The sequence below is a fragment of the Apus apus genome, chromosome 6 (genome assembly GCF_020740795.1).
Source record: "Apus apus isolate bApuApu2 chromosome 6, bApuApu2.pri.cur, whole genome shotgun sequence".
In the NCBI taxonomy this organism is placed as follows: Eukaryota; Metazoa; Chordata; class Aves; order Apodiformes; family Apodidae; genus Apus; species Apus apus.
Window position 1 is genome coordinate 16,418,381 of NC_067287.1, and position 11,606 is coordinate 16,429,986.

At 41.9% G+C, this 11,606-nt stretch overlaps 1 protein-coding gene across 4 annotated transcripts in view; it reads right to left on the reverse strand.

The window, feature by feature from the left end:
- Positions 1-877: 877 nt before the first annotated feature.
- The window catches only part of USP37 (ubiquitin specific peptidase 37), a 34,749-nt gene continuing 24,020 nt past the window's right edge, over positions 878-11,606 (reverse strand). For 3 of the 4 annotated variants that reach the window (XM_051622849.1, XM_051622850.1, XM_051622848.1), the window contains 6 exons: positions 10,299-10,465; positions 8,460-8,520; positions 6,171-6,286; positions 4,791-4,860; positions 4,336-4,474; positions 878-3,539 (listed from right to left, as the gene is read on the reverse strand). In XM_051622849.1, coding sequence (XP_051478809.1) covers positions 3,452-3,539; positions 4,336-4,474; positions 4,791-4,860; positions 6,171-6,286; positions 8,460-8,520; positions 10,299-10,465 — 641 coding nt within the window. In that variant the 3' untranslated portion in view covers positions 878-3,451. The remainder of the gene's footprint in view (positions 3,540-4,335; positions 4,475-4,790; positions 4,861-6,170; positions 6,287-8,459; positions 8,521-10,298; positions 10,466-11,606) is intronic. The other variant, XM_051622851.1, reaches the window with a different exon arrangement.

Below are 11,606 nucleotides of genomic sequence, written 5' to 3' on the forward strand. Positions count from 1 at the left end.
GCAATCAGCTCTTCCTCCGGATGTGGGGCAGGAAGGAAGATGCACAGGCGATGGTTATCTGTGCCATATGGAGCCAGGGGTGGAAGGTGATGCCATGGTCAAAGGCATCAGTGAGCTCCTGCTCAGCTCCTCATTGCTCTCAGGCTGCTGCTTTGGTCAGGAAACCAGTCCTGGTGCTGCAAAGGCTCTTTGAGCAAGTTCTGTTGGCCCAGGCTCCCCAGAGACCCACACTCACGAGCTCCAGTTTGTGGAGATTAACAGTTTTGCACCTCTCTGAGTAAGGGAGTAAATCAAGACCAGATTATCACTGTCAAACAATTAAGGGGCACGAGGAACAGCACAATGGGAGCTCCTTGCATTTATATGCTGAATCACACTTGGACTAAACTAGGCTGATTCAGGAGCAGGTAAATGTTTAACCGCAACTCTGTAAATCTGAGGAAGAGCCTGCACATGTTCAGGGGCTGCAACTGACCTTTTCTACCTACCTATAGCCCAGGATGGATATTCCATCTGGGAGGGACAACCTTACTGAGCTTGCTGCTGTGACAGCGTGAGGGGGAGGTGGGGTTGTTACAGCACCCCCCTTGAGGATCACACACATCTTCCTCCACGCTGCTGTTGGACAGGGAGAAAGCTGGCTTCTGCAAGGAAGGAGCTCCATGGACACACTCTTGCCAGGGTGAAGGTGCAACTGAGCTGCCATATGCCAAACAAAAACACTTAAACTAATTAACAGATGTCTGCAAATTCTTAATAGCTATAATAGCAGCAAGAACTTTTCACAAAACAAGAAACCCTGGTTTCAAGCATCAGCTTTTGCAACTTGATCCAAACAAAAAAACTGGTTTTAAACAAAAGTTGCTGCACTGAAAAGTCAGGCAATATTTGCTTTTATTATAAATTAATCAAAGTGCAGAGCCTTGCAAAAACAACCTTGCCACCCAAAAAAGCAGAGCTGACTTCTGATACTACAGGAACACCACTTATTTACAGCACTAGCATAGGATGCGCTTGAGGAAAAGAGATTTGCCCTCTGGATGGAGCAGTTCCCTTCGTCACATTCGCAGGGATGATCAGTGATAACATGTGGCATTAGAGCCTGAGTCTGCTGTTAGCAAGGCTGGGATCAAACTGGAGAGTTCAGCTAGGCTGTGACTGTGTCTGTACATTCTTAAAATGACACACTTTGGCAGCTAACAGCCAACTCAACCTGGGAAAGCTTAGAGGGGTTTCCCACTTGTTTGCTCTTTGAGCAAACTCTTACAAAATCCTGGTTCTAAACTGAAGTGATTTGCAAGGCTGTGGGACTCGGCAGACTCATTTGAAACAATTCACAATGAAAAAACAGTTCAGGAAAGCATTAATTGAAACATTCAGAAACAAGATTAAGGCAGGGGGAACCAAAGGACAGCTCCCATGTCACTACCTCTTTCCCATTGCTCAGAATTCTACCAAAATTAGTATTGACAATAGAAAAGTATACCACTTTGTAATAAATTAACATACACACCCACTGGGCTGCCTCTTACAAGATAAATGCTCTCTCATGTTTACCACCAAATGCTGGCTCCTAGCTCAGAAACCACAAAGAAGTTCCCCCGATCAGGTCCACCAGGCTCTTCACACACATGAGCTGGAAGGTCAGTCAGTCTTTGCACCACACTGGGATCCCCAGATACTCAGCTTGGGGGGAACCACCCATGGAGGTTGCTCACTGTGGCACACAGAGAGGAGAAGAGGCCACTGAGGCAGCATCCTTGTGCCAGCCAGCTAGAATAAACTCCCATGTGGGAGTACCCATGAAAGAGGAGCCTGCTGCCTCCTAAATCAATGGTTTTGTCTGCTTTGCTTCAGTTCATTTATTCCTGAGAAACTCCTAATGATAGTTTAAAAAACCCAGAAACTATCTTGAAAGCAAAAAAGGGTGGTCTCTTTTATTTGTTTCTTTTTTAAAAAGAAGCCTTTCACCTCAAAAACTCAAGCTGCGAAACTCAGAACTAGAGGCCAAAACAAGAGCAACTACTCTGCTTAACAGCAACATTTTCTCTGAAAGAAGTAAATGCCAGCAAAAGGAAACTACTGCCCCTGCTAAATAAGTGTGAAGGTGCTGAAAAACTGAAGTCAGGAGGCTTTTCCCTCACTGCTGAAACAAGCTATAGAAGAAGCATCGTGTCTCTAAATCCAACAAAACACAGCACTTCTTCCTAACCGTGTTCTGTTAGTGCTGAACATGGGCTCTCTAAAAGCTTTCCACCTGGTTTAGTTTCACAGTATGAGTGCTCTGCACTCCTCAGAAAGGAGACCAGAGGCATAGCTGCAGTGAAAACCCTCTAATGCTGGCATATGAGAAGATCAAGGCAAGACCATGGTTCAACCACAGAGCAATTCAAGTGCCATCCTGCAGATCCTTCCTTTTCCCACCGTTCCTGATTCACCGTGACCCAGGCCTGTGCAGAAAAGGGTAATGCTAGAAAGTTCTTTCCCTCCCAGAAGATGACAGGTGGCTGTTGCCCACCTCCTGCTACCATTCCTGGTCTGCCCCTAGTCACATGGAAGCAGCCCTAAGCAATACAGCTTCAGTGCTAAATACTGCACACCCAGAGAGAGACCTCTCCACACACTACTTATGCAACAACCTTATGAAGAAAACACAGTCGAATAACACAACTTGTAAACCAACAGAAATCACAAATATAATCTCACATCTAAAGGAGAATGACAGTGAACGGTGTAAAAAAACCAACCGAACAAAACAAACCCAACAGAGCTGCCACCAGGTATGCAATACATTCCACAGCACCAACAGTTTGTTTCCTGGAATTGCATGTAACCAGCAGAGCACTTACAAACCCATGGATGTCAAAACACATCTTGAGTGATTCCAAAACACCTGTTGGGGAGATGACTGGCAAGAGCCCACTGAGTAATCTGGGTCTCCAGTGAACATTACTAACACAACACACACCAGGTTACAGAATCTATTGCTTAAATCGCTCTTGGAGAAAAGAAAAACTAAAAAAAAAAAAACAAAAAAAAAACCCTAAAAAAAAAGCCAAGTGATATGTAAATCTTCACCACTCATGTCTCAATGTCTCACAGGTGTGAAAGGGCTTTTAAAGTCAAGTCTCTTTTTGCACTATTTTTTATCTTTTTTAAATCAGTTTATGAGCAGCTGTAGTCCTGTGGCTTGATGCAACTCTTTAAGGCTCCATGCTGACAAAATTATTTGAGGAACAATAAAAACTTCACTGCAGGAGGATCACTCTGGGATGTCAAGGTTTAAACGTGTTTCAGGCCCAGGACTTGCACAGATGGTTCAACAAACTGAGCGTCCCATATTTCTACCTTTTGTCTCTTGTTTTGGCCCTGAGCTGTTTGTTAGTCCTGCATGTCTGGCACAAGTTCAGAATCCTCCTTGTTCCTCAGGAGGAACAAGGTGTTTTACTCTTCACAGAGGCTGACGAACTGATCTTCCTACTTCCATGCTAAGTGGCTGTGCATTTTTTTCTGTTTCTAGTAACTCATCGAAGATATCCCTAGAACAGAGGGAAAGAACAACAGTGAAACTTCCGTACAACAACAAACTGCTGCATGAGACAGCCTTGAGGGAACCAGCAATTGGATTTAATCCACAAACTCCAGCGTCATGGATCCTGGCAGAGAAAAGTGTCTTATCTGGCATCTCTGAGCAAGGCTCCTTGAATCCCAAAGTGTTTTTTTTTCCCTTGCCTTTATTACAATGAATAAGGTCACCAGTAAGCCTCAGAGAACAGTAACAATAGTGAAAATAAGTCCTGGCTGGTAAAAGGAGCAGAAGCAACACAAGACACACTGTAGATAAAGTAATATCCTTTGTTAGAGCCACCAGTAAAGACAGAAGGGGACAAACTGTGGCACAGAACCCATTCTTCAGTTCTGTATGCCTGCGAAGATATCCCTTCTACCTACAAATCTCATGTTGCTCGTGTCCTGAGATGACCATGGTTGCAACAACACAAGCACTAGGAGCAGGGATAAGAGCATTTACAAATACCACAGCATTTAAGGGAAAAGCCCAAGCTCCATTATGATTCCTAGTGCAGCAAATGCCTAGCTGAGATACCAAATCCCTTTCTTAAAAGATGATTTAAAGCATCTTGTTAAAACCCTATGTGCTGGTGACATACAATTTCACGCTTCTGAACTTGGAACACTTCAATTTTGTCTTTCTTGCATATATTTCTGACTACAATTTCTTCTGACAAATATATGGAGATATGGCTAGAGGAAGAAGAGAAGCCTGCTTCCTCACAAATGGCAATTACTAGCACCAAAATTCCCCAAAGCACCTACTTGTGCATGTAGAAGAAGATGTAGCCGCTTCGGTCTCTGTCACACTGAACGGTGGCCTCTAGAGTTCTAGACACTTCCAAGTCATCGTAAGTGAACCAGGACTGATTCTTGATATCATAGACATCACTGATATAATGACCTTAAAAACAGAGAATGTACCTTTCTTTTCATGCTGCAGTTCAACCAGATTTAAATGCTAAAGCACCCTTAAGATCTTGGTCAATGAGCTGGTAACAACCACAAGCAACTCCACAGACCCCACAGGCAGCACTTCACCCTCACTACACAGTTAGGCACCATGGCATCCTCAACCTGCTCCTCCACCAGCAAGCCACAATGACAGACTTGCTTTGCTGTCCACACACTTCTCTGCAAATAATCCTGCTATGGTAATTTTGCATTACAGCTTTTGAAAGCTGGGGAAGAGAATAAGAATAAAACGTGGTATCTTCTACCTGAAGATGACGTGCTTCCGATATGGCTGACGATGCTGATGAGACGATAGGAGTGAGGAAGCTCTCCTGTCTGAAAATAAAGTCCAATTAAAGCTTTTAGGCATTTGCTTTTGTCGCCCACGGACAAGAAGATTTATACTCAAAGTAACAGCTTTATTTACTGTATTCAAAGGTGCAACCCAATCAAGGATTTCAGAAACAGACACCCTGGTTCAGACCAAACTAAGAGTCCTTCCAAAAGTGGGAAAAAGCTTCCCATCTTATTAAATCTTTCAGCAAGCCAATGAACATGCAAGGAAGCTGCTCTGACCTCAGAACAGATGCTGACATGAGCTCTACACTGCAGAGTTTTCTAAACAACCATTTCCTGAGTGACTTCCACTGATGTCAGAATTAATCCACCAAATAAACACATAGCAACGAAAGGGGAACACTGTGCTTACTTCTCAAATATCAAAGAAATATCCTTGATAATGGTACACAGTTTAAACAGCTAATGCCAGATATGTAGCCCAAATTGTCTCATCTTGCACCTGTAACATCTGCAGACTATGTCCTCTTAGCATGCAGGAAACATGCTCTGCCTACTCACTGAGAATAAAACTAAATGATGGTAATTGGCCATTATTTTTTAATCTGCTCTGACCAGGAAATGTTATTTATATGATTCACTGACAATACTCTTAAAATCTTAACTCGTGGTGTAAGGGTAAGGAAATTGGTAGAGAATTGTAAGAAAATAAAAACTGCTCAAAGAAACTCCAAATATTTAACTTTTTCCACTGTACACAGTACTCCTTCCACTGAGGCTGGCAGGCAACTTTCACAACACTGCTCTGTGAAGTCTGAGAGTGCTAGTGGCCAGCACCACAGCCTTGGTTACAGTTATGTTCCACCTAATGGGAATATGATCTTGCCACAATTTCTCAGCTCTGGTGGTACAGGATCAAGACAGAAGCCCATGGAGTTGCAATTAAACTCCCACTTTGGCTGAAGTCCTCTCTCTCTTTATGGAAAAACTTCAAGCCCATTGCTTTACATACACTGAAACACTTCTGGCATAAAAATTACTGTTTCCTTTTCACCATTATCCACATCCTGGAGAAACTCAGAGGGTCTCTGCAGTTGTTTCATTTTTAAAAAAATTAAGATAACACAGTAGAACAGAATCTTAAGGACAGAAATGTTCTGTCTTCAGAATCTTAAGGACAGAAATGTTCTGTCTTCAGAATCTTAAGGACAGAAATGTTCTGTCTTCAATTTTGAACACAAAAGACGTTTCTAGACTCTGCATCTGCCCTGTAAAACTACCTCCAACACTAAACTGGTGGTAAACAAGGGGTATATTTCTCAGCTGGCTTTTGAAATCATAGATCACACCTCAGCATTTCTTTTCAGCTCTTCTGCTTCAGCTTCTGAATACTTCATGTCAAGAACATCCTCATTCCCAGAGTCTTCATCAGAACCAGCGCTGTCCAGGAAAGAGCTGTTAAACTCTAGAGGGCATGGAAACAATGACACTGCATGAGAAGCCTTGGAGGACACAGGAATTCACAACAGGTTGAGGTCTATCTACCCACATAAAACATCAGCATTTTATTGTGCTTGTTTAAGCTTCCTCTCCAAGGAAAGCAGCAGATATTGGAATTTCCAGATGGAAACTCCCCCTTCCCCCACAAAAGCAATAGTTAAGAAAAGTTATCTTGGTCCACAGAATTAATTTCATCATCATCTCTCTCATACTTTTATAAAAGGGCACTAGGGCAGTGACAGCTGGGTGACAGAAGAGCTTAAACACCCAATTCACCCCAGAGCACTGGGGGTCTGCAGCCAGAACTGACACTAAAAGAAGTACACCCAGTCTGGTCAGAGAACTGCAAGTTTCTGCAATGAGAAGCTATGAATTACAATTTTAGCTATAAGATGCATTAACAAAGTGCATTTTTCATTTAAAACTGGCATCAAAATGCTACTGCTGGCAGCAGGCATCTTTTCATTGTTTTCTATGGTAAGAAGGCTGCTCACCACAGGAACTTCCAGTTTGCTTGGCTGAGCAAAGTGCAGGCAGCTTTCTGTAAAGAGCCAGAAGGCACCACTGCTCCCTGTACATGCTGTTCCAAACTTCCTGGGATTCTGCAGCTACCCAGCTATAAGATTTTGTACAGTACTCATTAGGAGAAGCAGCTACGCTTTCACCAGCTAAATTAATGTTATGAAGTCCTGGTTGGATGAGAAGTTGAGATTAACAGGACACTGTTCAGGATACTGTTTTGTTTTTTCTTAAAGAGACTACCATGCCAGCTATGATGGAGATGTTTTGCCAAAGAGATTCTCACACTGCTTCCCCCATTAAACCATCTGATGCTGGATTAGTATAATCTTCTTGGGAAGTTTATAGATTAATCCCTTTAACCAAGAATATTTTACTGCTGCTTTCCACATTTAATTGGGCTGCTCTACGCTAGACTACAGCCGAGAAATGCAGTCACTTAGGTAGTTCTCTGCATGAAGCACTTGCCACAGGTATTGTAAAATGCCACCCCACCAATGGTCCACAGGCAGTTTTTTGATTGCAGGACCACTGGGAACCATTCTAAGATAAATACTACCAGATCTATGCTCAAGATTATTAGCATCTCCTGCTGGCTGATGCATTACAAATGTCACAGTAGCAAGTTGGGAAGCACAAGGCAATGCTCATGTGACTGCAAATCAGAAGGAGGAAGGATTTCTAATGCTGGATTCTTCCCAGCCATGAACCTGAGAGGAACCAGGCACTCAGTCTGCTGGAGCTCACCAGGGGACAGGACTCAGGCTGACGGAAATTTAAGCAGCGTTCAACATCTTTCAGAAGCAGACACAGGTTCATCCAGTAATACCCGAGGGCCTTTAAAGGTGTCTGAGCAACTATGAGTATCTTAACACAACACTTCTTTACCCTTCCCTCTCCCTCTTCAGAGCAGGAATTTTCTCTTGGTTATGCTTTGCTCTGCCAAACTGTATGAACACATTCACATGCCATCCTTCCACAAATGTAAAACAGTGCCTGAGGCTCACCACACTGTCTGGATTTGGAAAAGAGAGACAATGTATTCTGTTTTTTTTTTTTTCACCCCCAACAGCTATACCTTACAGGGAGGTCTGTCTCCCTTCCATCCTTCCTGTATCAAGACAGATAAAGCACTTATTCATTTGTCTGGGCAGGGCCAATGCATTTGTTAATCAGCACTATAATACCAATGCCAGGAAGAAATAATCCTTATGCTCTGACTAGAGCCATTAGCATACTGGCTTTTACTGGAAATGCAAAATTTCACAGTCCATTTTGCTACATATATTAATATAATGTCTATTTAATATTATACAAATATTCTATTAGAGACTTAGCAAATTATTTTTTATATAGAACTACACATTTGTTTACATATAAAAATAAAATTAAAAACTCAAGAGACTGAGATAAGTGATTTTTCATATTTAGTTTTTCCTGGAATTTGCTTTCACAAGAGAGCAAGAAAAGCTGACCTGAGCAGAGCCAAACACAACGAAGCACACACCAACAGAGCATGGAATCCCAGCTGTCTTACAGGCACTTGGGAGCTGCACTCATACATACAGGTCTATTTTCCCTCAAAAGCAACAGCCTGGAAGAAGTTAAGTAAGTTTCACCTTGTAGACTTAGTAATGTGGCTCGCTGAAGGTCATCATCTTCTTTTTGTTCTCGTGCCTCCTGATGGGAAGAGAACAAAACTCAGCTTATTGGGACACTTCACTGTTTAAAATTCTTGTGGTGCTCTTTTTCCATTGAAACCGGTTTCTACAACAAACCTGACACTGTAAATTAAAGGTTCTGTGTGAAGGAATGTTTGCAACCAGTGAGAGTCCAATGTTCCCGTGCAACAGAACCTGGGACAAACCTTCATTAAGGCTTGTCAAAGCTCCTGGAGTTTGGTATGCAGCAGAGCAAGTCTCTAGTAACTCTCAACGCTTTCTCTGGATCATTAATTTGAAAAGCATCTGAATGAATTTGCAACCCTTTGCTAAGGAAAGCTGTCACTTACACACAAAGCTCCTCGCACTTCGGCAAAATTTAGACTTCTGCCCAAAGCCAGCTAAGTTCAGTCACTAAATCCTGACAGCTTTTATTATTTTTAAGCCATTTGGAAGTAGAGCAAGTAGTTCTGTGTAACAGGTGTAATTCACAAAGGCAGGATGCAAAAAACAAAAAGACATCACTAAACAAACAGGTACTAAAAATACATGAACAAGTAGCAAAGAAACCTCAAGTCAACCAACCCTTCTAATCTTTGCATAATATCATGCCCCTTTCTTCCTCCCACTCTTGAAAGCTCAGAGCCACAGCAAGCCAGTGAATAATATTGAATGAGCTGGCTTCTAAATTCAGGGTTTGAATGCCTTCAGTGCAACTGAACGCAGAGCCCTAACTACGTATTTCAAATCAGAATAACCTCAGCTACTGCATTTCCATGCCTGAATCGTTAGAATAGCAGATTTCACTTCAGAACTGCAGCAGAACATTCAAAGGGCAGTTTTACATTATTTGCATGAGGCCTTTTATCTCTTTCTAAGCAGTTGGGAATCTTGGTTAAACTACTTGGTGTTGCTGAATCAAAGCTACATCTGGCATGGAACACACCAACCAGCACCTCATAATGAGTAATGGGGAGAAAACCCAGGAGCCATGGAAACATCAGATCTCATAAGGAAAACCATGACAGCTTTCATATTAATAGAGAGCAGAAAAGGGCACCTATTTAAAGGAAGACCTGGCTAAGAGCTTGCCTCACTCACAGTGGCTTGGTTAAACTTGTGGAAATCGGGTAAAGATCTGGAAATTCAAGTGGAATACAGATGGTTGGCACACAGCTCGAGAACCCAATTCTTTTCCAAGTCTAATTTAAAGGATTTCCTTTAGACTAAATTATTTGGGATCCCTTCTCCAATTTACTAAGAGGGAAGGATCACACAAATGCTCAGTTTCTATAGTCTTCACTAAGCACCCCCTCCTTGCTATCACCAGAAACAAGGCACTGGGCAAAACAGATCTTTAACCTGACCTGGCATGGCTTTAGCCTTTGCTTTGAAACCTGCTTCTTTCACTTCGAGCTTTGACATAACAAATTGCAAGGAGCAACTGCCAGGGAAGCTAAAGGTGGGCTTGGTTCTCCATGACAGGCAGTAAGAGTTTAGTTTACCATCATTTTTATATAACATCAGAAGCCAGTGTATAAATGTGCATGGAAAGCTTTGAGAGATCTGCAGGTCTGTGACGCGATAAATGGTTTCTGAAGCACATACAAAATGTGCAGACGTACCCAGTGCTGCCACTCTGCTGACACTGAAACTAGAAGAAAACCAAACCTTTTTTCATCTCAGAGAAGCAGTAGAATTCCTTTGCAGTTACTCTCCAAACACAAGTTTTTCCTTCAGTCATCAGGTTTCCAGTGTTGGGGAAAACAACTCAAGGAATTAAACTTTATTTCTTACTTGCTCTTGAAGGCTTTGAGCCAATGCCTGCTGAAGTTCTTGTTCTTCCCTCTCTCTCTCCATATCGTACTGCTGCAGCCAGTCAACCTCCCCTTGGGAGCCTTCTGGAGTTTTGTTTTCCTTATTCTCATCAAAATCTTTAGTTATCTCAGTGAAATTGGCAGGACCTGAGGAATTAGAAAGCACAGTTATATGTTTTCCTGGGTCTTCTGTTTGTTACCAGCTAAATCCTCTTTAGCTCCCCACAATCCTTGCAGCACAGTGACATCTATTGACAACGAGAGCTCAGCAGCCACAAAAACCCCACACAACAGCCAAATGGAAAAAGCTCAATCTTATGCTTATTTTAACAGGTGTAAGAGGAACAGTTTGAATAACCCCTGAACCTGTTCTCTTCTTAAGCCTTTTATGTTCACTCAGAACCAGCAACTTTACCTAAAGGAAGATGTCACACACCACCAGGTTTCTGCAGCTGTGATGCTGACACTTTAATGTCTCTAGAAGGAACCATGGATTATAAATATTTGCATTGAATATTATACCTCAGAGCACTACAGACGAAGCCACAATTAAAGCCAAATCACATGCAAGACGGAGGGAAGCACAAATCCCAAGCACTGTTTAAATTTGTCAACTTTTTGCCTCAATCTTGTGAGCACTACAGTTTTAAAAATGGAAGAAGATTATAATTTTTCCGTTCCTCTTTAAAGTGAACACTATGGCAGAAGTATTTTATAAAACTTTTGGAGTGAACATTCATTCAACCAGTTGCAGGACACTTTCATTCTCTCACATGCTTTGCAGTTGAGAGGAGTCAGGACCTGCTCCAGTATCTATCGTGCAGCAACATGTGAAGCTTTAAAAATCTGCTCATTAGTTATTAGAAAGGATTATACAAGGCAGGCTCAGTATCTGTGACCTCTTAAACACAAGACCACCAGAACTATAATCTGTCAGTCTAATCCTCTTAAGATGAAAAACAAAACAGACTTTATTATGTGACCTTTGAAAACTTCCAATGTAAAGAGAAATACTCACACAACTGTTATTCGAGGATCATGTCACAGAAAAGACATTCTGCCAGATCTAAATTAGCCTTTTTTGAAAGCAGCACAAATTATTTAGTGTTTACCAAAAAAAAAAATTATTACTAGTGGTAACAAGAAATGGACCAAGTTAAATCTGCTGTCATGTTGAGAATAATTTTGTCTGATACAGCAAAGTATTATTTGCAATTACATTTCCCTTGAATAGAACACAGGATTGTGAACTCTCAGCGTGTTATGTTCAGGTGGCATAACTGGTAAC